Here is a 27,944-nt window from a genome sequence, read left to right as displayed (position 1 = left end):
GACAGATTCATGTAGCAAACATGAGGAACAGTACTTTTATGATACAAAGCTTTGGGCATGATCTGCAAAGACCACAGAGAGGACAAAAGGACAAAGCTAAGTTATTTGGCAAAGGCTCTCTCAACTCGGTACCTGCTCAAAGCATGCAGAAGAGAAAACGGGTCTAGAAGATGTCGGACTTGGCTCAGAAGAAAAAAAATGGACAGGACCAGTTTATGGTGGTTTGCTGGAGGCCTACTTTTTCAGGTTGACAGCGCCAAGGGGAGAAATAAGAAACTGTTAACAAGCATATTAAATACAACCCCCTCACCCTCCATTTGTCAAAACATAAATTCACATAAAGCAGTTATGAATGACTGTTTGCTTTTTTTTTGTGTATCGTAGATAAGCAGGAGGAAACTGCAGATGGAGAAAAAGGTACGAATCCAAAGGAACACCGTCTACATACAAGTTTCCATTGCCCGTAATTATTTCAGTGCTTTTATAAAAATAATATTCACATTTGAAGTGCGTTAGTTACCCCAAAGATTCTGTACAGTTATATTTTAACACGAGAAATTAACTTAAAAGCAGAGATTTGTGCAATTTCTGTTCAAACAACACAATTTGGACATTACATAATCAATGGGGATAATAATAATACTTTTAAAAACACCCCAAACAACCAAGCAATCAAGATGATACATATACATTACAAGTGGCAAGAAATCAGGATTTTCAATTTGTGCTCGTGATTTCAATAAACATACTTGATAGGACAGTAATCCCATTAAAGAAACAAAAGTAAATTGATGTTGGTAGCATGTCAAGAATGAGAACCAAAGGCATGAAGGAAAATCGGCAAAAACACATGACAAAGCAAAACAAACTTTCAAAAGAAACGAAGGTTATCACATGCTGTGAAGAAGACCACATTTGGTCAAGACAATGTGAAAAAAAGATCACATGATGCAAAAGAAGGAAGAGATGGGATACCACATGCAAGACAGAAGATGTTCACTTGGGCTTAAGAAAACAGGCTTGATGATCACACAGGGGGGCAGGAAACAAAAAGAACCCTGGAAGGAGATCACACAACGCATAGGAAACACTAAAGGGGATTACATGGTGCAAACAAAACAGATAAGGATTCAAGTGGTTATATGGGAGATAGCTCAGCCCGACAAGGAGGGGAAACACGCCTGGAAACGACAAATGCATGGAGGAAATTATTGCTTCTGTGAAGAGTTGTGGTTACTTTCAAAAGATGAAGTTTTACAGACTGCAGAGAGACAAAACGTGTGAGCCCAGCAGCGTCCTCGGTCTCACTCTTGATTCAGAACGTCGACATTGCGCAATGATTTGGGGGAAACATACATGGATGAGGCTCTTTATCGTCATCGTCACTTTTTCCTCATTCCTTGAAACCCACATTTGCCGGTTACTTCCAGTGCACCGTATAAACAAGCTAAAACAGGCTATAAATATTTCACACTTGACATTAAATACTGTCTCCATTTCAATGAGTTGCAGCTCCAAAAGGGATTACAAAATACTCCTTCATTAAATAATCATGACAGCATCAAAGAAAGATTATGACTACTGTTTGGATCACACACACACACACACACACACACACACACACACACACACACACACACACACACACACACACACACACCCACACACCCACACACACACACACACACACACACGCGCGCGCGCACACTTTCTCTAAATTGAATATATTCTTGAAGTCGATCATACCCGCCAAAAGTGTTTCCTTCATGAACTCTTGGCTGACGAAGTGCCACTGATCTTTGCTAATGCTCCATGTTCTGAAGTGGTGAACGAGCAGATAAACAAGTTGGATATTTTGGAAGAAATATCTAGTACCCTCCCGCACTTTTGATTAAAGTGCTTCATGGGGAGGTTTGAATCTGAACACATGCAAAAAATAAACAAAGTTTGGGGTAAAAAAAAAAAAAAAGAAGGCAACAGGCCCAGATTATGAGCTGATTCAGTGATGAAGCTGATCCTCAAAAGGGTAAGTGACAGAAATGCATCATTTGGGAAGCTTGATGGCTTTTCTTTGAAATGTGTTCTGTATGACTTAGCAGGAAAAAGAATAATTAATGACTGTTTGATGGAGCAGCATTGAGTGTCGGCTTGCCCACAGACACATACAAAGTCAGGAATTGCAGTGGAAGGGAATCAAATAACACTTAAAATGTATAAAAACTCAACTGTGTTGGGTATCCGTGTTTACAATGTTAAGGAAATTCAAAAATGCAAACATTCAAGTAGATGTTATCTTAATCACATAAATGTTGTAAGTAAGTTTCTTTTGGCTTATCCTGTTAGGGGTCGCCACAGCATGACATCTCAGATGAACGCTCATATTTGTTTGGCACAGTTTTTACGCCGGATGCCCTTCCTGACGCAACCCCTCTTGGGGAGTAGTCACGAAAATGTTGAATATCGGTAAAAAAGGAGAACATAAACATGGTAAGTGTTGATTCTGTGCCCAAGTACATCACAACCAAGATAATAACAGCTTTAGATTAGAGTGGAAAAAAAGCAGTCGGTTTGTGTGCATGTAGTCTTACTTTACAAAGTGACAGCACCAACAATTGGCATACTGTATTACAGCAGTTCCAGCTGTTTTCTATAGGTCAAAAAGGTTCCCATTTTCCACTTTATCATCATCGTCATCATCATCATCCATAATCAACCAACATGATAATGCACCATAGAAGTCTGTTCTGTTTTTTTTGTATACTTGAATTATTACAAAAATAATAATTTATGGAGTTACTCTGTTTCCCTCCTTTAAATTCTCAATTTTTAATATAAAGAATTTTAAATTCTCTCAAGCTTAGAAGACTTACATTTTTGGGACGCATTTTATTTTATGGAAACAGTTGTATAATAGTATTTAATGATATTTACTTAGATAAAAGCATTAACTTTCGTATTAGCATTTTGCCTTCTTGACTGACGAGAAGGTTTAATTACCATATAATGAGCGGCAAGGTCTACTCTGAATACCAAATTATGTTACTGAATATTAATTCCATGGCCCAAAAAGGGTTAATGGATGACTTATGAAAATAATATGCCTCATCCTGTTAAGCAATTCTGGTGAAGTGTTTTCTTGAAAAAATATACTGTAAGATTTCCGGGGAGAACGTTTTGTCATCACAGCTTTTAAAATATAGTACAGTGTGTTTTATGTACATTTTTTTCCCCTCTAAATTCACATTAGAAACTGCTCATTGAGTTTTCATTTTGCAGCTTTGGCTGGCCCATAGAGATCGCTCTGATTTTGTTGCTACTGTCTACCAATACTTTAGATGCCATCAGCTTCTGTCCGCTGCATTTTGTGGTTTTTCACCTCCCCTATGAAACAAACTACCTTACAGTATAAATACTACCCATAAAAATCCAAACATAATAGATCAGCTTTCAGACTTCTTTCCTCCATTTGTTTGTCCTTTCCTCTTCCTGCAGCCGAGTAAAAGCCTCTTTCAAGTCCTTTTTGTGTTATTGGTGTTGAATACCTGTGTGTTCATAAATATAGTTTTGCATTGAGGACAAAATGAAAAAAGAAAAGAAAAAGTGTCGTTCCGCTTTTCCAACGGACACAGCAGAATTGCTGGCAGTGGGTTTAGACACCAAGTATTTTGCAGGAATTGACAGTTATACCTGCTACAGTGTGGTACTATCTCCACAATCTGCGTGTCTAAGATTATAGTCTTTATCTTCAGGACAGAAATGTATTAGATATTGGTCTTCTTGATTTGGGTCCAGTGTTGCTACAGTCTTGAATGGATCAGGGAGGAATTTGTGGCAGCTCTGGCTGGGGAACTGGAGAGGTTTCGAGAGGCTGGGGTCACATTGAGGCTAAATTTAGACCACAGTATTCCTTTGCCGGTAGGGGGGAGGTGGCAAAACTGGGCCAGATTTCAGGGAAAACTCAGACATATATTCAGGGTTTTCAGCTACTGCCTGTCTGACGTGTCCGTTTTGCTTGTAAAAGAGCTTCGCATTGGCTGACCCACTCTGGGAACCGTCAGATGGTTTGGGTGGCAAGCTGTGCTGCCAGTATTCCGGATTGTCAAAGGTTACCTTCAGCTTCTTCCCAGCGGCTTTACCTGCTGTCTGTCCACCGTGCTTCAGCAGGCTGGCAGCCTGCAAGCCGACGTGGCTCTGGTAGGCTGGCAGGTTGCCGTGCCCAACGGGGCCCGCAGTGGATGGGACACCTGACTGGCACACCGAAGCCAGGGCAGTAGTTCCTGTCTGGCTGTGACCGGTGGAAACACCACCGGGATTGCCAGCTTTTCCTGCAGGTTTGACAGTGTGATGGGTGTGGAGGATGTGGGTCAGTGTACCGTGATGGCAGGACATACCAGATGGAGAGGGCTGGGCTGTGGGGAGAGGGTAGTGGGGGATGCTGGTCTGGATGCTGAGTGGGAGGTGGGACCCTGAGGTGGTGACTGAGATGGAAGAGGGAGCCTGGGAGGGAAGAGGCAGACCGTTTCTCCGCAGGGTCTCTGCGGTGCTATGAAAGGTGTTGAAGTAGAGGGGCTCGTTGATGTACTCGTCCTCTCCTTTAGGCTGACTGCTGGGTGTACTGTGGTAGCCTGGATTGTCCAACGCATGGATCTCCCCATTTTTATGACGTGACACAAATGGGTTTTCCTCAATTGGATTCAGGTATTCTGTAGCACATATCAGAAAAGAAGGAAGGAAAGGAATAAAGGAAGAGTTTATGAAAATATAGGGTCGATAAACTAATAAAATTGTCAGAAATGAGAACAGGGGAAAATGGAAGTAAAAGCTGAAACAAATGAGTCTAAGAGAGAGAGACAGAGAGGGAGAGCGAGAGAGAGGTCACTTGGTAATGAGCAAAGAAGATGGAAGGAGACATGATAATGGTGAAACTGGGAGCCACTCAGGGCCAGACAGGCAACTTGCCAGAACTTCTTTGGCACTGGCAACTCCATCTGCTGGGGGCTGAAATGCCAACAAACCACCTCTCTTCACTGCTTCCAAGCGCTATTATAGCGGGGTGTGAAACCTATTGATTTTGCCCACTCTTCCGCTCCTTGACATTGCATCAGATGCATTTTGCTTCAGGCCTTGTTATATTTTGAGAAGCTCAAAAATCAAAGGCGTCAGCGTGAGAACAAGGATGATGGGCTGAATTACGATCAGAGGCTGGCATGCACCACCGTCAAATAATGTTAATCACTGTACAGAAATCAAACGAAATAAACTGATAGAGTTAAGATGCCCTTTACAGTAGTCTAAGATGACAAGTTAAAATTCAGTTCAGTTCTTTGGCATGCTGTGTGTATGTGTGAAACATTTCAACAGATGAGCTGTTCCAACATTCGCTAATTTACTTAAAATGTATCTCAAAGTACTCTTCGTTTACAAATTAAAATCCCTCAGCGAGAGATCTTCCTTCGATTCTTATACTGGAGACTGGCTGCCAAATTGTCAGCCAGTGACGTCTGTTTCTGTATTGATGTGTTGGAAGTCTGTATAATGAAGTTGCATCTTTCAAAGACTTGGATAACACGCCCTCTCAGCCACACTCGACTATCTTTTTAGCTTCTGGGTAGAACTTCTCAAGCCTTGGAAAGCTTATCTGACTCTTGTTACCAAGACCGAAATGTCATCCTCTTTGTGTGTTTTTTGTCTTAGTACCTGAAGAACTCTTGTCTTTCATGGCGGTCATGTATCCATCCTCATCCTCATCCCTGGAGATCCTCTCCCCAAGGAAGATGGTGGGGTCAGCGCTGTATCTCTGTCCCCCGGTGTCTTCGGCCCCTGCTTGGTTCAGACTCTTATTATGCAAGTTCCCATTGCAGCGCTGGTCCTCTGCGATGGCCCCCTGGCTGCCGGTGGCTTCTTGTTTTACGCTGGCCTGGGACCCTGACAGAGGACCCTCTGAAAGTTTTGGCCCTCCTTCTCGATAGCCAAACTTGTTCTGTAGAAGATAAGGAGTGGTGCACATAAGTGTGTGTGTGTGTGTGTCTGTGTGTGTCGAGGGGTATTAGGTGATTTGACAGTAATAGAAAATGTCTTGATTACATTATTATTCACTTCATGTTCTTTGGACAGCTATGAATGAATCAAAATGTTCTAGCTTATTGTAAGTATATCATTATGATTACCTAGTGTACATTCTGATGTAAACAATCATGGGGGAGAAAAAAAAACGGTGGAACTATTTGAGACTTTTAACCTGGGCAGCTGGCATTTGAAAATAAAATTCTGTGAAAAGTTCTGTTGGTGTAGTCATCAGCCTTAGGGGACTGTGAGGGGCAGCATGCAGTGCAACAATTCACACACCTGAGCCTCGAAAAAACAACCGAAAACCCCAACAGAAAACAAAACATGACATCCAGAGCAACGTGTTTCCTGTGGAGCTCTGTTAGCTTGCTGCAGGCTATTTAACCCTGGCCCACTCCTTTCTACTCATGCCAACTGCACGTGCTACAGCAATAATGACAGGAAGTGCAGCTATGAACAACAAAGGAAGAAACATTCCAGGGTGATATCGCGCTGTCACACTTTTCTCCTCCTTGAACCTCCTCTGAAGGAATAGTTTCAGACCCCTTATCAGTTCACATTTGATATTAGACTGTATACTATGGAGTCACTGATGAAAAAAAAAAGAGGTCGATCAGCCATCATACATTTAGGGAGGAGGCTCTTTTCTATCTATGGTGTGTTCATATGATATTATCGAAGATTAAAAAAAGAGACTGTAAAGCATGCTCTTTACATTCACGTGGTGGGCTTACTCTGTTTAAGTCAACACAAGGTCTTGTTGGGTATGATGGATGAGCTGTGTCAAAACCACGAGGCACCAGGTACTCCTCAGCATCCATCAGGTCATCCAGGTCCTCTTCATCCAGAAGGCTCTGGAAGAACTTGCTATCGTTGGGGCTGGGTAGTTTCATTCGATCATCTCCCTGTCAATTTCCCAATGTTGAAAAAAGATGGCCGTACAAACTTCATTTGTCAGTATTATCTGCCATTAATTAGAATGCTGTACTGTTCAGTGTGAGTTCTGTTATTTGTAGACCCACTTGGATGACTAGGTATCGTTGTGGGTCTCGGGCCATCCTGCAGAATTCAGCAGCCAGCTCCTTGAATTTGGGCCGACTGTCGGCATCAATCATCCAGCCTGGAGAGGACAAATATGGAACCAAAATGAAGAAGAGGGGGCTGATATTGTCTGTTATACTAATCATCTTCCAACACCAAATGGGCTGCACATTTGGGATGGTGGCAGCCCATCTGGTCTTTGCCAGAAATGCCAGTTTGCCAGGCTGCACCCGAATGAGGGCCTCGCTCAAGGGGAACTCAAAGTAGCTCTTAGCTAAGAAGAGAAGCAGGTTTCGTGTAGTGGGTGTTCAGCCCACCTTTCCCCTCATGAGGCCACAGCTGGCTTACACACAACAGACCCCTGAAGGTGAAGCGAAAGGCCAGGTGGTGTGTCCGTTCTCATTAGACACCAAGCACATACACACATACTGGCTTCATTGAGTGCATCCTAGTTACATCTATTGCAATGGAGCGCAGCAGAGTGAGATCTACGGTGCTGCTGGCAGATAAGCCCAGTTCTTTAATTTTAAATGTATTAATCAGAATGATGTCAGATGTAATGAATCCACCCTGAGGAAATCTGGCGGATCATGAACAAATTTCAACCAATTCTTTTTTAAGTTAAGTGAATCTTTTTTTACCTTAAAATAAAATGGCCCCAGACATGTTTTACATAAGATTATTACTTTTCACTCTACATGGGCATACAGAGAGGAAGTAGGAGTCCATTGGCAATGTTGAAAGGCTAAAAGGCTGCAGGGCAATGTTGCCTCTGAGCTGTCATAAGCCATTGGTGCTGCTTTTACATTTACTGACTAAATATTAGATATCATGACATTTCAATTGTGGTCACATTCTCATCCTGGGAATACATTTGATGTCATGCTCAGAGTAACATCATCACTCTATTGGTATTTCAAGTATGATAATAGAGAGTCATTGGAGTGAAAAGTTCATGTCAGGTAATTGCAGCCAAGAGAAAAGTCATTCCACCAATGTTGAGGTTGGCAGCCACCAAGGTAGGGCTAAGTGAGCGATGGCCAAACTGCTGATAGCTGGCAGGGCCCAAGGCTTGGACTGGCTTTTTAAAATATCTGACTGTTTACTGGAAATCTGGGATGGCAGATCCCCCTGAAGCCGTGGGCACCACATCTCATGTTCTGAATTAAGTCAAGTGATAATGTGGGCCAAAATCAGCAATGAATGGTTCAAATGAAAGAAGCATTAGAGTTTGTAGTCCAAATGGAAAACAAAAAAAGTTTCCATGGCGTGGACAGCCTTAAGCATTGACATTATTGCATTGTTTGACTTAGTGAGTGGAAAGTGTATCCAGATTCGAGTTACTCGGGGAGGAGATTGTCACCAAAACAACATTAGAATATGGAAGCACACCACTCATCGAGTTGGTGCCTTGCTCATGGGAATTTTGATAGTAGACAGGAGCCGACTAGTTCATTTTTATTGTGTCAGAACTGTGACTCTCTGTTACTTAACAATGAGCTGTTGCGACACATTTCCAATTTATACATAAGAGCATCCATGGTGTTTTCTTACATTTGACCATGACCATGTAGACATCTATAGTGCAAATGGGTGGTTGCGGCAGGCGCTCTCCTTTCTCTAGGATGTCTGGGATCTCCCGCGTTGATATTCCATCATACGGTTTGCCTCCAAATGTCATTAGCTCCCAGATGGTCACTCCTGATAGATGGAAGGGCAAAAAAGGTCCACCAATATGACAGTGCAAATGCAAATACAAACAGCAAAAAGTCAACAAACAGGATTTCAGGGTTATTTCACCCAAGGGTGGAAGCATATGGAAGACTGACGTGCATCCAGATGAATAATCCATTTAGCTCCCTTGCACTCACCGTAACTCCACACATCGCTCTGATGAGTGAACTTCCTGTAGTGGATGCACTCAAGAGCCATCCATTTAACAGGCATCTGAAGATTGAAAGAGAGATGTGAAGGGGAGAAAATAATATACAGTGACTGAAATAAGTAATAAACATCTACCATTTTTCGCACTACATTTTCTGCTGATGTGAAAATTTCACCTGATGTTGGGAACAACCAAAGCAATACATACATAGAACAACTAATGTGCCATCTGGTATTTATTTAACAACAACAAACAGGCTTCATCCTGCTGGTAGCCTTCCTCTGCCTTCGGGTAGGGAGACAGGTCCTGACTGTTGTGTATACCTATGCACCAAACAGCAGTTCAGAGTACCCATCCTTTTTAAGAGTCCTTGGAGGAGGTGCTGGAGACCGCTCCCGCTGGGGACTCAATCGTTCTGTTGGGGGACTTTAACTCTCATGTAGCCAATGACATTGAGCTCTAGAAAGACGTGATTGGAAGGAATGTCCCCCCAATCAGAACCCAAGTGGTGTTTTCTTGTTAGACTTCTGTACTCACCATGGATTGTCCATAAGGAACACCATGTTCAGGAATAAGGGTGTCCACACATGCACTTCGCACCAGGACATCCTAGGCTGCAGTTCTATGATCAATTTTGTAGCCATGTCTCATCGAAATTCTGGCCCAACGTCTTGAACACCCGGGGGAAGAGAGGGGCAGAGCTGTCAACTGATCACCACCTGGTGGTGGGTTGGCTCTGATGGTCGGGTAAGATGTCTGACCTGACAGGCCCAAACTTATTGTGAGGGTCTGCTCGGAACATCTGTCATAATTCCCTGTCAGAAGGAGTTTCAACTCCCACCTCCAGGAGACTGTCATGCATGTCATTGTGGAGGCTAGGAACATTGAGTCCAAATGGACCATGTTCTGCAGCTCTATTGCTGGACCGGCTGACCGGTGATGAAGGATGCTGTCAAAGTGAAGAAGGAGTCGTATCTGGGTTTTTTGGCAGGTGGGACTCCTGAGGGAGACGATGGGTACTGGCCGGCCAAGCGAAATGCAGCTGTTGTGGTCACTGAGGCAAAATTTTGGGCATGGGAGGAGTTCAGTTAGGCCATGGAGAGGGACTTCTGTAAGGCTTTGAGGAAATTCTGGTCCACCGTCTGGGCTCTCAGGAAAGGGAAGCAGTGCACCGTAGACACTCTGTATATGTACTGACCAATGAGATTATGTTTTGCAGTCATTGCTCTGTCCTACAATTTATATATATATTTATATATTTGGCCTTCTATATCTTTTGGCCTTCTATACCTTTCTGCACCTCCCTTTCTTCACGTGTGCAATAATTTCCTTGTATCATTTCACATTATTACAGAACATATTGTGATTTCATTTGTTCCATTTTCTTTGTATGTATGGATTATTTGCGTTGTTCTCAACATCTGGTTAAAAAAAAATTCATGTCAATATCACCTTCGGAAAACTATTTTGTGAGAAAAATTGTGACATGTTAAATGCTTATTTCACAATCCGTACACATCGCGGGGCACATATATTTATCACATGAATAGTGTATATCTGTCGCAGGGCACATCCAAACAATCATTCACTTCCCATGCAAGTTACAGTCTTCAGTTAAACTACCATGCATCCTATTTGGAAACATACTGGACCACCCATCGGAAACCCACACAGGGACAGGGAAGACATACTAACCACACAGGCAAGGCCGGATTTGAACCTGGGCCCTCAGAACTGTGAGGCAGATGTGTTAATCAGTCATAAATCATTCTTCCTATAAATTGCAGTTGATCTCTACCAACAGCTGTCCGATCCTTTGATGGGCTGTTTGTGAGTTATTGATGTAATGACAGTGCTTTCAGGTAGTGCAGCTTTGCTCAATATTACTCAAGCATCGTGAGTGATTAGTTCTAGCCTGACCCAGCAACTGTCAATCGTGTGTATGCTTTTTAAGGTACTAAATGAGATGGTATTGGATATTTGTCACACATGATCTCAACAGATGGCATGTTTACCGCAGCCTGTGTGGGCCAGGCCGGAAACAACAAGCCCTTTCCGATAACGAGAACAAATCTACAATCACACACACACACACAAACAAATGCCACACTAATTTGGAATCATTATTTCCTTCTTCATATAAATGCTTAATGTAAAATCTGATATGTGATGTTTAAACATTTAACAATCAATGTGGAATCAATGAGTAAATGTTCTAGCATCTTTGCAATCAGTGAGTAAATAATCCAGCATCTTAATAGCTAAACAGACGTAAGGTTCTAAATTAGCACATGAATATAGTTAGAGCATCTGCCTCAGTTCTCAGGACCAGGGCTCAAATCCTGGCCATGCATGTGTGGAGTGTGCATGTTCTCGCCGTGCCTGTGTAGATTTTCTCCGGACACTCAAGTTTCCTCCCAGATCCCAAAAAACATGCATTAATTGACACGAAAAATTGCCTGTACATGTGAATGGGTGTGCAAGTGACTTTTTGTTTGTATGTCCCCTGCAATTGACTGGCAAACAATTCAGTTTGTACCCCGCCTCCTGCCTGAAGATAGCTGGGACAGGGATAGGTGGGATAGGCTGCAGCACTCCCGCGACCCTTGTGAGGATAAGCGGATCAGAAAATAGATTGATGGATGGATGGATGGATGGTCATATTAAATTGCCCCCGGGAGGGCAACTGAAAGAGAGGCAGGGCCAAACTGACATGCCACCGGGTCACGGAGGAAGAACTACAGTACAACATCACCATCAAAGGTGGGGAACTAAAGAGAAGATGGCCAAAGACAGACAGAAGCGGAGAGACTTTGTTACTCCCCTACGTACTGACCGGACTTCAAGATCAATACTTTTTATGTCTAGCTGTTATACTCTAAGTAGGTAAAAATGCTCCTTTCTCCAAGATTCTTTTATTCTTAGTCACCAACAGCAACCTAGAGGTTTAATACCTTCAGTGATATATTTTCCCCCTTTTTCAAGTATTTTCATGCAACCTGTCCAGAAACGTGTGGATAAGTGTAAGCACAAGAGACTTACACTGACCTTGCCCCCGTCTGCGTTGTACTCTTTTTCGTCAGCATCAAGCAACCGTGCGAGGCCAAAGTCAGTGATCTTGATGTGATTGGGTGACTTCACCAGGACATTGCGGGCAGCCAAGTCCCTGTGGACCAGCCTCCTTTCTTCCAGGTACATCATTCCCTGAGGCAAAGAAGAAGAAGCCAAAAATAATTTTCACAGACATAATAATCATGTTACATAGCACTTAAACTGAAATGCTTCGCATTGTCTTTACTGAAGCTACTTCTCACCACCTTAGAAGGATGTTTTAATTCAATCTATTCAATTGATGTGACATTGCAGGGACTCAAATCAGCAGATTTCACAATGAATCTAAAACAACAATCAGTGTCCTTTCAATGGGTTCACGTGGAAGATGTGACATACCAAAGCAGAAACAAGAAACGTTGGTCGGACAGATGCAACTTGGCTTTGCAATCATTTATCGCTCAATGGGCTGAATGAAGGCAGGACATAAAAAGAGCCTTTTTTAGCACAAACCGTCATACAATTGCACTAGGGTAAATGCACGCGTTCCTGACCACATATTCCTTTTTGTGTTCATTGCTGTAGAAATAAGAGTGCAGCCACGTGAGGCCGGCTGGCCCAATTGAAGTGTTTGGGCCAAGATGTTAAACAAGTTTACGCCTCTTTGCAGGGAGATCAATAAAACACCTTGGTGAGGAGGGAGGAGTGAGACAATCATTGTGCTCTTCAGACAATAAACACAGTCAACTGCGTGTCCGTTGGAACAGGAGACTCATCACTGATGGGGAAAAGACGAGATACGCGAGTGCACGTCAAGCCTTATTGTGTTGAGATGCCCGACTCCTCCCCAGACAAATACGAGAATAAAATCGATCGACGGAAGGCCCGCCACCACATGAACCCTCATCCATCATCTGCCCAACCTTGCCGAGACAGACACACTGACAGGGACCAGCGATACTACAAAGAAAGATATATTTCATCACTTTCAGCCCGCATGGCCACCCTGTTCCGTTTCCTTGCCAAAATGTGCCCCTATTACTGAAAGTGAATTTAAAAGAAATTACACAAAGGGAACTAAGGCAGGCAATCGATAGCCACGCTGATTACAATAAGCTGGAAGCCGACCGTGCCGAGCAATATTTATCGCCGATGCAGACATTGTGAGGAATTAGGAATCAATGGGCTACACAGTGCATTAATACACTACAACTGAATGTGATGGAGAAACGAGGGGAGGCCATCGCACTGACAGCGCAATGTACAGCAGCTCAAGGAGCCAATTAACTTTCAGCCATTCTGGCCAGTAAACAGCAGTGTACCAATGGAGGGTGAGGAGAAGCAGCCCAACCAAAGATCCCACTAACACAATCACAACCTTTAAATGGCATACTGCGTAACTCCTGCTCAAGTAATTAATTCACAGCACATTACACAGGAATGTTCTTTCTTCTTTTAGGGACTCTACAAGTACACTAAACTGTACAAAAAACACCATACTGTCAAAATGAAGCATGTATAGGGTATGACTTGAATAGAGATACTTTACTAATCCTGTGAGTGAAATTAAGCTATGATGAAGTCTTGGACCTGCTACGCTGTCAACAAGACACTGCTGAGGTCTTTTCTAAATTCTTGTTTAATGGCTGGAGGAAGTATCCAGTTTGTACCACTGACCCAATGGCAACCAGCATGCAGGCAGAAAATCAGGTTATTCTTTCCATCTGTGTTGAGTTTTCTTTCTAAAGCTGGCCCCACGCAAGGTCACGGCTGGCGTCCAACCCAGTGGCACCTTCTCTCCGGTGAGAAGAAAAGACTGGAAAGTTGAGTCGTGGGTTATTGGCAGGGGTTCAGGGGATACAGGATAAAAGCATCGATGGAAACATTGGAACAGCAGGGAGAGCGATGCTGTATTGTAAACGTCAATTGAGAAGTTTTAAAGAGGACTTTGAAGAGGTTTCAATTTTGAGCAAAATTGAATGGATGATTTTTTTTTTTAATGATAATCGTACGCGGGCTTTCACTTGTAGAATTTTTTTCCACATTCAAGGTATTCAAAGCACATTAACACTCTCTCTTCATTCACCTACTGATGAGGCAGCATCAGGGGCGAGTTGGGGTTCAGTAGTGTTCTCAAGGACACTTCGACATGGTCACAAGGGCCGAGGGTGAAAACGACAATTGTCAGAGTTGGGAGACAACCTCTTTCCACCTGAACCACGGCGGAGTAAAGCCACATCGCTATTGCTACTATGAGTCTGTTGCTGCAGAATTAAATAGCAAAATAGTTTATTTTATCACTCTTGCCAGGCAACATGAAGCTAATAATGCTACCCCTCCTACAAAGTATCCACAAATGGCAGGATACTTAGCTCTTAACCAGGAGACGAGGCTCTAGTTTCCCTATCCATCTCCCTTTGAATCCGCTTCCTCTTCTTCAAATGGAAACAATGTGAGCAATATGAGCCTGTCGCCATGCTGAGAACTGGTACTAGTGTGATAAGCAATATCCACAATGGGACTGCCCAGGTGGCCCAGGTGGCCGTCTGTCATGTCCTGAATGCTTCATGTGCGATAGAAAGAAAGGCCACCCCACACAGACAGCCAGCATCACATTTCGTAAGAAATTCAATTTTTATTGTACAATACTCTTGTGAAAAATGTACATATACAAGATTTGAAAAAAAGCATGAGAGCTATTTTCATATAATATTATATTGCGGGGGGGGGGGGGTAACTTTAGGAAATATGCTGTACGGTCTGGTATTATTTCCCTGAGCTCCAAAACACTGGCTCTCTAATGAACAGTTGGTGAATGTGATTTGTGGTTCTGAATGAAAGTTTCCGCCCATTTTCCCTGCAGTCAGCCGACCTTGAGTCAGAGTGTTTGAAAAAAAAAAAATGCACTTATCAAGCTAAGATGGGTGTTTGGAGTATAAAGTATTTACTCAAAGCATGTGCTGCGAGAGGTGAGTGTAGAATATCTGTTCGCATTAATAGTCATGGGAAATCTCACTCAAGAACAAAATGTGAAATCATCTAATCTTTGACTCCTGTGTAGGGCAGATTTTTCCCAAATGTCACAGGACAAACCAATGCCGATACTGTTTTGGGACTTAAAAGGAAAAAATATAATGAAATCTAAAATAACAAGGCAGTTAAACAAATGCCACAAAAATGGATATGAAATAAATAATCAAAATGAAAATCAAAATGTGATTCAAATTCACCTTGAACTTGAGAGGTTTCAATAAAATTCTACCATAACATTTCATTGACTATTTTTGGAGTTACTGTAGATGACAGTTTTAGAAGTCAATTTTCATACAAGTCTGTTTTTTACCATTTTATTTCGAAGACAATTTGTCTGCAGTTTGGTATCCATTTTTGCTTTTGTACGGTTGACAATGGTCCGTACCAAATTCATTTGCTTGCCTGTGTGAAAAAGCCACTCAATTACTGGAAACAAATCCCAACATAAACAATCCCATGCACATGTGCAACCTATTTAGTGTTTTCTTTCTGCGAAAGCGTCATTCATTAGAAGCTTTTAAAGGAAGTTTTTGTGGCGATTTATTGAGTGAGCCAGCAGTGCTCAATAAGTTACCATGGAGGCAAAGAAAGCTTGCTCCAAGTGCTGGTCCTTCGACAAAAAGACCAGTGAATAAAAAGAAAAAACTCAAAGTACAAGAGTGACCAATCGAATGTGTAATGTAAACTTTATTGAAGTGCACAGCACAACAAGCTATCACTGATTGTTTCAAAAACGGAAGTTGAACCACGTCTTCAGACAAACAGAGTACCCCCCATTGACAAAATTACTGTGCTGTGACACTTCTGCTTAATTTTACAATGACACCTGGAGACTTCAAATAATATAATAGAGCATTGGTCTCTTTCCCACAAAATTTGTAGCCCTCGGTGTTCGACAATATTCTCCCACACTATAAGGGGCAGTGTATAGTGACTAGGGCTTACAAAAAATACTACAACTCACAGTGAAGCATACAATTGTCTGTATTTAGAAACCTCTGATAATAAGAGTGCCTGCTTGTCCACCATGTTTTTCACTTATGCTGCATTGACACTGGATGTGAAGCAAATGTTCACCTCTACTGCTCTGCATCGTATTTAGCCGAGTTGCCTTGCAAGAAGCATTGCCCTTTTCTCTTCGCTTCACTCAGGTAAGCACCATCACATTGTGTGCAACAAGCATTCCACCTAAGTACCTGAACAACAGAAACCAGCGAGGTTGGGTTCTCTTCAATGTGCATCCGCCACATTTCTTTGTTTTCAAACGATACACGACTGCACACTGGCGGCAGTTTTTGCTTGTGCCATACCTACATCCAGTTTCGAACATTTTATTTCAGTGGAAAAAGTCTCTCGGTCCAATAAAATGCACTTATGGATCATTTTCAGATGATAAATATTAGTGGGTGAAATTTCAGTGCCTCAGTACTTTCCACTTTTTTTTTTTAACAAGTGGAATGAAAAAAAATAAGATGTACACATGCAAACCTGTAATTATGAAACTATGATGAATCGTGAGGATGAAGTTGGCCACCAGTAGTGATTACGTAAATAAAGGGTTTCTTGAAGCTCAGCAGCTCTCAGCTCTGAGGTTCTAGGGGAGGACCGTCTTTGTTTTGGTCAGCTTAGCACCATCAGGTCGCTGCCTTCAACCTCAGTAATGCCTGTAATTTTTCTGCTGCTTGCTTGGACACTGAGCAGTTAAAATTCTTAATCACAGCGGATAATTTTCATTATGAGAATAGATCCTGGAGAAATTGTTATATTCCCATTTCCTTGATTACATCTGCCATGTATGACGCCAGGGGAGAGCGAGGCCCACTTTGTGTATGGGAACTGATGGTGATTCTCAGGGTCCATGACTGACAGACTCGATAAAAAAGTATGCTCAATAAAAAGTATTGATATTGAAAATCCCCACATCCATGGAAATGCCTTTGTTTTGTATTGTTTTTCACTTTTCAGAGGGCCTCACAATCCTTTGTGGCACCCACAGTGCGAGCTAATATAACAAAGGTAGAGTGCCACGCACTAAATATATATATCAAAAAGGTATTAAAAATATTTATATGTTTCAGAGGCTGATCAGCATAATCAGCATTCTATCATCTACTCTTGTAGTGGCTCATGTTGAAATTACTATTATTTTAAACAAAAAGTTGTTGTGGATTAGAATTTTAAAGTATTTCAATGTTTTTTTTTTTTTTTTTTTTTAAATAAAGACCTCAACCACATGTACAAATCAGTGTAAAAACAACAGCATTTTGTCAGGGTTGGAGTCAAATGTTTGTCGCACAATGAGGCCTACTCCAAAGCTATCAAACTGCAAAACTGCACAGCCTTCTTCAAGTTACTGGATATTTACTGTTCAAAAGTTAGATTATCAAAAAAATCAGATTGACATGCTTAATATTGTTTTGGAGGTCTGTCGTCCACTGCTAGTGCAATTCTACTCATTTGTGAGACTTGTGCATCTGTTACATGTATTTTGGCCCACTCCTCATGAGTGAACTTCTCCAACTGTCTCAGGTTTGAAACGCACCCATAGGCCTTTTGGATTGTCGATATGCATTTTGGCAAATTCCAGTCTCATCAGCCTCAAGTTATTTCAGCCACCATTCAGCCACAATATTCACTGAAACAACATGAAGCCTTCTTTAATGACAGTTACTTTTGTCGGTGTGCATGTAAATCTAATGGTGATCAGAATAAAAACAAAATGAAAAAGTCGCAGGAGAATGTTTTAAAAGTCAGCTGCCGCCATTCATCTGCATGCGCAAACAGGCCCGTATCTAATGAGCCACGGCTGCAGGCGCCATCGGTAATGGCTGTGCAGGGAAAGAGGTGACCGATCCAATCAGGCATTCTTACCCAGTGGATCTGGCAGTCAAATCCCTCCCCTCACGCATCCTTGAGCACTGCTGATCCTTACAGATAATTAGAAAGACCCCAGGGGCTTATCCCTCATGTGCCAGCTCTCCCCATCACCTCTCCCCGAGCCCACTTCCCTTATTTTGTTGCATCAGCAGGGCCACACGTACTCGTGGGGACCACTATGTTCTTGTGCTGGTGTGCATATCTCAGACTCTACTATGCAGGTCGTACTGTTTGCTGAGTAGAATGTGTTTCTTGACTAAGAGACGTAAAGAAATATGAGAGTGCATTTTAATGAAGTCTGGTGAAAATTAATCACCGAGGATGGATCACAACTCTATGGCTTCTTGGCCTTAAATTTCCCATTGTATCAATAATGAGCAGTATAAAAAATGGATGAAAAATAAATATAACCCACTTGGATATTTTTAAGATCCATTCTGTGGGCACATTGTAAGATTCAGCCAATCAGTGGAGAGGATACTTCCATCCATCCATCCATCCATCCATCCATCCATCCATCCATCCATCCATCCATCCATCCATCCAATCTTCTACCACTCACCAGGTTCAGGATGTGGGGCAGTAATTTTAGCAGGGATGCCCAGACTTCCCTTTCCCCAGCCCCTTCATCCATCTTTTCTGGTGCGCTCCCAAGGCGTTCCCAGGTCAGCCTCAAGACATAGTCTCTCCGGTGTGTCCTGTGTCATCCCCAGAGTCTCTTTCCAGTAGGACGTGCTGGAGAGTGCTCCTGCTGGGCACTCAATCGTTCTGCTGGGGGAATTCAATGCTCATGTGGGCAATGAATTCCATGCGTGATTAGGAAGAAGACATTCCCCCATTACCCCCATCTGAATCCGAGCGCTGTTCTGTTACTGGGCTTCTGATCTAATCGTGGGTTGTCCATAACAAACACCATCTTCAAACATAAAGGTGTCCACATGTGCACTTGACGCCAAGACACCCTTGGTTGCAGTTCGATGACTGATTTTGTGGTTGTGTCATTGGACTTGGGACTGCATGTCTTGGAGACTTAGGTGAAGAGAGGGGTGCAGCTGTCCACTGATCATCACCTGGTGGTGAGTTGCCGGTCCGATGTGCCAGCCCCAAATGTATCGTGAGTGCCTGCTGGGAAAGTCTGGCAGAATCCCCTGTCAGAAAGAGTTTCAACTCCCACCTCTGAAAGAACTTGTGTCATGTTCCGGCGGAAGCGGGGGACATTGAGACTGAGTGGACCATGTTCCACACCTCCATTGCTGAGGCAACAGACTGGAGCTGTGGCTGTAAAGTGGTCAGTGCCTCTCGTGGCAACAATCCCTGTTAGTGGGTGCCAAAGCTGAGGGATGCTGTCAAGCTGAAGAAGGTGTTCTGTCAGGCATTTTTGAGTTATGGGACTCCCAAACCAGCTGATGGGTACTCGCTGGTGAAGCAGAATGCAGCTTTGGTTGTTGCTGAAGCAAAAACTCAGGCACGGGAGGATTTTGGTGAGGCCATGGAGAAAGACTTCTAGATGGCTTTGAGGAAATTCTGGTCCACTGTCCAGTGTCTCAGGATGGGAAAGCAACACTGCTTTCTGTAATTCCCTTATATAATTTTTTAATGCAAAAATCAAATGGATCCAACAGCGTCTTCCTTCCACCTGCTTTACCCCACACTTATTGTTTTCTCTTGTCATATCCATCCATTCACCTTCAAGTTCCCCCCCATGGACATTTCAGAAATCATCTGTTCCTCCAAGCCCTTCACTTGTTTGACCCCCTCTCCATGCAGTTTTGGGAAAAGGATGCCTTTCATCCCACTTATCTTTCTTTTTGGGTATAGTTCCCAGAGCATTCAAAACTATAGCCATATCCCTAAGAATGAAAAAAAAAAAAATAAAATTTAAAAAAGTTAATTACAAATAATTTCAATAACCTTAGTCCCATCTCGAACCTCCCATTTCTCTTAAAAATCTTGGAATAGTAAGATTATTCAAGGCTCCACTTCCACCTCACTTCCAATAATCTCGATGAACAATTCCAGTCTAGTTTCTGCCACCTCCATAGCACTGAAACAGCACTCATCAAAATCAACTATGACCTCTTCCGGGTGGCTTTCTCTGTCATACTCACTATCCTCATCCTCTTTTATCTGACTGCATCTTTTGATTTCATTTCCCACATCATCCACTTGAACAGACTTCATCACATTGGGATTACATACACACCCCTTCAGTTGTTGGGTTCTTACCGGTTTGGCCGCAGCCATTTTGTTCAAATGAAACCATTCAAATCCCATCCATCTCCTAGTTCTTCTGTTGCCCCAAGGGAACTGTCTTCCACACCCTTCTTTCACCTACATACTACATTTTCTGTTTACTTATGTAAATTGCTACATGAAAAACTCCAAAACAAACAAAACATCCTCGCTTCTTCAAATATTGAAAACAGGAACGATACTCTAAATACTCGAGGAGTAGTCAACTAACTCACTAACCAAATCATGACCCCCTTGCCAAAACTTGACTTGCTGAAGGCAATAGTAGGGTAGTAGTACAGTAGTAGTACAATGAGTCCTGCAGAAATGTGTTTGGTCAGTCCAGGGTACCAGGGAAGTCAGTGACTCCTAGAAAATGAGAGAAAATGTTAACCAGATTGGATCTCATCCCACAGGGTCTTTAAGGTGCAAGAGAAATGGTGGAGAGGGATCTGGGAAATCGCTGCAGGATGCAAACCTCACAGACATACGCACACATGTAGATGAAAATTATACTTCACCCTCTATAAGAAGGTGACTGCTGATTTGGCAGAAAAAAAAAATCTCACCATTTTTATTTCTGACATTGGCACAGCAAAACAGAGTACATGTAAATTGTCACCCCATTGCTTATGCAGGCTCATTAATATTTTACTAAAATGCAGTACTGTACTGCATCAGGTTTACCTCAGAGAAGGTCAATATTTGGCACCATCATTAGCCCTGTCAATCAGCAAAACGCCACCCAGACCGCGACATCTCTGCTTGACACGATGAATTGTGGCGCGTGTATGCGTACATGTTCATGTGTGTGCATGTGTGTGTGTGTGTGTGTGTGTGTGTGTGTGTGTGTGTGTGGAGGGTGTTGCTGTAGGGCATGTTATGCAAATGTTTCCTAGCTACAGGGAGTATTCTCACCAATCCTGCTATACCTCAGCAAACCTCTTTGACGATGGTCAAGATGGTTATTTTGGGCATGAAAGCCAAATGTCATAAGATTTAAAGACTGGCATGGTGGAACACTAGTTAGCACATGTACCTTGCAGTTCTGAGGATTAGGGTTCAAAGCCAAGCCTTCCCTGTGTGGAGTTTGCATGTTCTCCCCGTACATGCATGGGTTTTGTCCAGACACTCTGGTTTCCTCCTACAGTATATCCCAAAAACATGTATGGTAGATTGATTTAAGACTTGCCTGTAGGTTTGATTGTGAGTGCGAATGATTGGTTATCTGTGTGCCCTGGGATTGACTGGTGACAAGTTCAGGGTGTACCCTGGCTCATGCACAAAGATAGCTGGGATAGGCTCCAGCACGCACACAACCCAACTGAGGATAAGTGGCACGGAAAATGCATGGATGGATGCATGGATGGAAGATTTAAAATCTGGGAAAGCAACACAGAGCACTACAGTAGGAGGAGAACCAAATTAAATGACTCCCCCAGACAGCCCTTTGGACTATTCAGCCAAAATCCCATATTTAATTCACAGATTTATTTGTTCATTGAAATACATAGCAAACCTAATTATTCCATCCAGAATGCAAAACCAAGTGAAAAATTACACGACACGAGAATCAGCAAAGGAGTGATGCTTGGTCCAATTATATGCATTGAGACTTCCCCTCAAGCACACACCTGCATACACACACACACACACCACACACACACCACACACACACACACACACACGCACACGCACGCACGCACACATTCACGCATGCGCACGTACACTCACACATGCACGCACACACATCTTGGGGAATGTTCAAAGGGCAAACTTTGACTTCTTTAAACAGAGGGGTTGGCTTCAGTGGGAAAAGAGACAGGAGGTGTATCTTTACAGGTGAGCAAAGAAAAGAACAAACTAATGAATTAAAAGATTGAAAGCAATCGAGCTGTGCTACATTATCTGTGTGTTTATGCAAGTGTCAGTCAGTGTGTAAGTGTGTGCAAGTGTGGCAGCAAGGCAGCCCTGAGTGTGGCTGTAGATTAATGGCAGCCATTATCTCAATGCCCAAAACACTCAGTGATAGTGAGTCAATGTCTGGCGACGGGCCGCGGCCAATCTATTTGCAGCACAGCGGTCACCTGCCTGGGTCAGAGACCACATACGGCTAGTGTTTGTGCAGTTGTCGTGGCGCTGGCTGTGGGGGTAGGAGTGGCCATCGGGAAAAAAAAAAAATATCTCTCTCTTCGTCGGTCAAAATTTTTTTAGATCTCATTGTCCCATTTGACAATATTGTGTATTCTACAAAGGATGAACGATATGCTGTTATTAGCTTTTCGACCAGATAAATGTATTCTTGAATGGTCAAGTGGAAGTGTCAACTGTCAGGTTTGCACCCTGTGAATGATTAGTAACCAATTCAAGGTGAAGGGTGATACAATGGGGATTAACTGCATCTTTCGCTGAATAGAAAAAAAAGACAAATTGATGAATGATTATTGATATATATTGTTGCATTGTTGATATTGTCTTTGTCTGAAAAAGACAAAGAGCCATACTAAATCTGATGGACTGATTATCTAATTTAATAAAATGTCATTTAAACTCAATAAATCAGGCAGTGCAGGATAGCTTCATGCACATCAAGATCGCAAAAATGAGTTGCGATCAAGCGGTCAGGACTTACACGACCTTACTATCACCAGAACAGCAGTTACAATGGACTCCAGTTACAGCAGTAAGATGACTTCATTCATTTGTCATGGGGCAAATAAAGGGTTAGGCCCTCCCAGACAGACCTCATCAAAAACATCATCTCATCAATGATTCGAAATAAGTGACATGTCCAATACAAAAAGAGCAAAATCAATCTCAATGGCTTGGGCAGGAGAAATATCTCTGGTAATGTCTTGGAATGTCAGGAATAATTAATCCTTTATCTTTAAATTCTATATTATTTCTTCATTTGGCCTGTTCAGTTCACCTGACAATATTGTGGTTGTGAATAATAAATGCTGATCTAGGTTTTTATGCGCTCGGTGTTTAGCTTGGATGTAGATAGGTGTCGGCTACATCATAGCACTGTAGTAGTTCCCGCAGTGGACGTCTGTGCAGGCAGCAAGGGATCAGTTCCCACTCAGCGACAGTGTGAATATGATTTTGTAGATTCTCCGTCATCTTCTTCTTCTTCTTCTTCTTTTCCTTTCGGCTTGTCCCGTTAGGGGTCGCCACAGCGTGTCATCTTTTGCCATCTTAGCCTATCTCCTGCATCTTCCTCTCTAACCCCAACTGCCCTCATGTCTTCCCTCACCACATCCATAAACCTTCTCTTTGGTCTTCCTCTCGCTCTTTTGCCTGGGAGCTCCATCCTCAGCATCCTTCTACCAATATACTCACTCTCTCGCCTCTGAACATGTCCAAACCATCGAAGTCTGCTCTCTCGAATCTTGTCTCCAAAACATCCAGCTTTGGCTGTCCCTCAAATGAGCTCATTTCTAATCCTATCCAACCTGGTCACTCCGAGCGAGAACCTCAACATCTTCATTTCTGCCACCTCCAGTTCAGCTTCCTGTTGTTTCTTCAGTGCCACCGTCTCTAATCCGTACATCATGGCCGGCCTCACCACTGTTTTGTAAACTTTGCCCTTCATCCTAGCAGACACTCTTCTGTCACATAACACACCAGACACCTTTCGCCAGCTGTTCCAACCTGCTTGGACCCGTTTCTTCACTTCCTGACCACACTCTCCATTGCTCTGTATTGTTGACCCCAAGTATTTGAAGTCGTCCACCCTCGCTATCTCTTCTCCCTGTAGCCTCACTCTTCCCCCTCCACTTTTCTCATTCACCCACATATATTCTGTTTTACTTCGGCTAATCTTCATTCCTCTCCTTTCCAGTGCATGTCTCCATCTTTCCAATTGTTCCTCTGCGTGCTCCCTGCTTTCACTGCATATGACAATATCATCTGCGAACATCATGGTCCAAGGGGATTGCAGTCTAACCTCATCTGTCAGCCTATCCATTACCACTGCAAACAGGAAGGGGCTCAGAGCTGATCCCTGATGCAGTCCCACCTCCACCTTAAATTCCTCTGTCACACCTAAGGCACACCTCAACATTGTTCTGCTGCCATCATACATGTCCTGTACTATTTTAACATACTTCTCTGCCACACCAGACTTACGCATGCAGTACCACAGTTCCTCTCTTGGTACTCTGTCATAGGCTTTCTCTAGATCCACAAAGACACAATGTAGCTCCTTCTGACTTTCTCTGTATTTTTCCACGAGCATCCTCAAGGCAAATAATGCATCTGTGGTACTCTTTCTAGGCATGAAACCATACTGTTGCTTGCAGATACTTACTTCTGTCCTGAGTCTAGCCTCCACTACTCTTTCCCATAACTTCATTGTGTGGCTCATCAACTTTATTCCTCTATAGTTCCCACAGCTCTGAACATCCCCTTTGTTCTTAAAAATGGGAACTAGAACACTTTTCCTCCATTCTTCAGGCATCTTTTCGCCCGCTAGTATTCTGTTGAATAAGTTGGTCAAAAACTCCACAGCCATCTCTCCAAATTGCTTCCATACTTCTACCGGTATGTCATCAGGACCAACTGCCTTTCCATTTTTCATCCTTTGTAGTGCCTTTCTGACTTCCTCCTTAGTAATCATTTCCACTTCCTGGTCCTTCACTCTTGCCTCTTCAACTCTTCCTTCTCTCTCATTTTCTTCATTCATCAACTTCTCAAAGTATTCTTTCCATCTATTTAGCACACTACCGGCACCAGTCAACACATTTCCATCTCTATCCTTAATCACCCTTACCTGCTGCACATCCTTCCCATCTCTATCCCTCTGTCTGGCCAACCTGTAGAGATCCTTTTCTCCTTCTTTCGTGTCCAACCTGGTGTACATGTCTTCATATGCCTCTTGTTTAGCCTTTGCCACCTCTACCTTTGCCCTACGTCGCATCTCGATGTACTCCTTTCGCCTCTCCTCAGTCCTCTCAGTATCCCACTTCTTCTTCGCTAATCTCTTTCCTTGTATGACTCCCTGTATTTTGGGATTCCACCACCAAGTCTCCTTCTCCCCTTTCCTACCAGATGACACACCAAGTACTCTCCTGCCTGTCTCTCTGATCACCTTGGCTGTCGTCGTCCAGTCTTCCGGGAGCTTCGGTTGTCCATCGAGAGCCTGTCTCACCTCTTTCCGGAAGGCCGCACAACATTTCTCAGCTTCCACCACATGGTTCTCTGCTCTACCTTTGTCTTCTTAATCTTCCTACCCACCACCAGAATCATCCTACATACTACCATCCTATGCTGTCGAGCTACACTCTCCCCTACCACTACTTTACAGTCAGTAACCTCCTTCAGATTACATCGTCTGCACAAAATATAATCTACCTCCGTGGTTCTACCTCCGCTCTTGTAGGTCACTATATGTCCCTCCCTCTTCTGGAAATAAGTGTTCACTACAGCCATCTCCATCCTTTTTGCAAAGTCCACCACCATCTGCCCTTCAAAGTTCCTTTCCTGGATGCCGTACTTACCCATCACTTCTTCATCGCCCCTGTTTCCTTTACCAATATGTCCATTACAATCTGCACCAATCACAACTCTCTCCCTGTCTGGGATGCTCAGAACTACTTCATCTAGTTCCTTCCAGAATTTCTCTTTCAACTCTAGGTCACATCCTACCTGTGGTGCATAGCCGCTAACCACATTATACATAACACCCTCAATTTCAAATTTTAGTCTCATCACTCGATCTGATACTCTTTTCACCTCCAAGACATTCTTAGCCAGCTCTTCCTTTAAAATAACCCCTACTCCATTTCTCTTCCCATCTACTCCGTGGTAGAATAATTTAAACCCTGCTCCCAAACTTCTAGCCTTACTACCTTTCCACCTGCTCTCTTGGATGCACAGAATATCAACCTTTCTCCTAATCATCATGTCAACCAACTCCTGTGCTTTTCCTGTCATAGTCCCAACATTCAAAGTCCCTACACTCAGTTGTAGGCTCTGTGCATTCCTCTTTTTCTTCTGACGCTGGATCCGGTTTCCTCCTCTTCTTTGTGTTGATTCTCCGTCATCCAGGTAGGTAATCTAAAAAGGTTGAATCAAGGTAACTGGACCCTTTCATCCAAAAACATTCTTCAGTTCTAAATTCTCAGTGCTCAGTTTCTCTATTTATGCTTCGGTAGATGTGTTCCCTGGTGGTGGTCAATAATAGGATATTGTTACTGTTGCCCAGTGTGGTGAGGAAATGGGCATCCTGCATACCAATAAGTCATTCACTTGTCTTGTGGCTAAACACCTCATTAGGGTAAATGGTAATAAGGGCGCTGAACAACTGAAGCAGACTTTTGGATATATATACCCATACATATACACACACCTTTGAATTTTTATTCCTGAGATGCTACTTTCATAAAAATTTACAGCCAAGCGTGTGATTCAAAAAAGTGGCAAGCGACAGGAATACACGCGTCCATGAACTCCACGTTGGCTTTGCGGCCCATGGTCTCGTTTAGAAATTGGATTTGATTTGGATAGAGGTGAAACTTCTTCAAAAAACAAGAACAGTACAGAACCCTTGAAATTAGAGATTGCCGGTCTCTCCTGTGTTTCATGAATGGCTGTTTGCTTTTTACAAGATGTCAGCTGGGATAGGCTACAAATCCTTGTGACACTTTGGTATAGTTAATGGATGGATTATTTTGGCATGTAGTTATTACAAGAAAACAAGCAAGGCTAACTTCAAAGAAGGACCATCACTGAATGGATGTCTTCACTCTGTTTCAGATGGGTTTTTCTTCTGCTGTTCATACCAGTTAAAAGTGTCTCCATCACAAAACCCAACACATTTTCATCCATAGAAAGGCAACTGGGAATCTGGGAGAAGATTTAAAATCAATCAAAAGAATTGCACAAACACGAACCAAAGCTTAGTACAACCACTTGTAATGCACTGGAGAAGAAAGAAACCACTGGGGTACTGAGTAACATACATTGAACGGGAAGATCATAGAAAAAAGTGCAGCTAAAGATTTGACTAAAACTCTGAAAGGGTTCCCATGAAGGATCAAACAACTGTTAGTGACACCATCAACAAATTTCAGAGGGAAAAATCTAAAGCAAAATTTGGCAACTTGTGGCCCTCAGCCAATTATATCAGTTGCTCAGATGAGTAATACTCTAAATGAGGAAAAAAGGTTTTCTCGTCAGAAAAGCAGGGTTTGTCCGATGAAAATACAAGAACGGCTCAAATGTCCGGAAAAAATTTGGGCAAGGGCCAAACTTGGTTTCATACTGTACTTTATGAACAAAAGTACCGAGGCGAGACCACAAGATATAAACCAATCTTTATCAGGAAGAATAGGAAGGCCAGGCTTGACTTGTTAAAGAGCAAATTGACTAAAAAGTTCTGGTACGGCGTTTTGTTGAGTCCTTCTCGATTGTAGTCACCCACCTTGGCGATTTGGACGCACCAGTTGAGCAGCAGCTGTGACCCAATGTTGTCCTTGTGCTCGTGCACATAGTCGAGGAGGCAGCCGTGTGGCATAAGTTGAGTGACCAGCTGGATGGTGGGGCTCAGGCAGACGCCCAGTAGGCGCACCAGGTGGGGGTGTTCCATGCTGGCCATGATCAGCGCCTCCTGGGTGAAAGACAAAAAGGGACTCAGAGGATTGCCACTCCATCTGGAATTAAGTATGGGACTCTGATTCTGCTGACAGGTTAAAGTTTTAGAGACCTGAAAAGTTGTTATGAGTCATAATGTCTATTTGTCAACAAATATCTGTTC

At 42.9% G+C, this 27,944-nt stretch overlaps 1 protein-coding gene across 5 annotated transcripts in view; it reads right to left on the bottom strand.

Annotated features, from left to right (window-relative positions):
- Positions 1-30: 30 nt before the first annotated feature.
- The window catches only part of LOC133506541 (receptor tyrosine-protein kinase erbB-4-like), a 182,902-nt gene continuing 154,988 nt past the window's right edge, over positions 31-27,944 (bottom strand). Inside the window, exons 20-27 of one of the 5 annotated variants that reach the window (XM_061830790.1) lie at positions 27,612-27,794; positions 12,035-12,196; positions 8,979-9,054; positions 8,662-8,808; positions 7,089-7,186; positions 6,801-6,971; positions 5,698-5,980; positions 31-4,703 (exon numbers count right to left, since the gene is read on the bottom strand). In XM_061830790.1, the coding sequence (XP_061686774.1) occupies positions 3,892-4,703; positions 5,698-5,980; positions 6,801-6,971; positions 7,089-7,186; positions 8,662-8,808; positions 8,979-9,054; positions 12,035-12,196; positions 27,612-27,794 (1,932 nt within the window). In that variant the 3' untranslated portion in view covers positions 31-3,891. Of the gene's footprint in view, positions 5,981-6,800; positions 6,972-7,088; positions 7,187-8,661; positions 8,809-8,978; positions 9,055-12,034; positions 12,197-27,611; positions 27,798-27,944 lie in introns of all 5 variants that reach the window. The other 4 variants (XM_061830783.1, XM_061830801.1, XM_061830809.1 and 1 more) reach the window with 4 other exon arrangements.

Source organism: Syngnathoides biaculeatus, chromosome 2 (assembly GCF_019802595.1).
Source record: "Syngnathoides biaculeatus isolate LvHL_M chromosome 2, ASM1980259v1, whole genome shotgun sequence".
NCBI lineage: Eukaryota > Metazoa > Chordata > Actinopteri > Syngnathiformes > Syngnathidae > Syngnathoides > Syngnathoides biaculeatus.
This window is presented reverse-complemented; position numbering and strand designations above follow the sequence as displayed.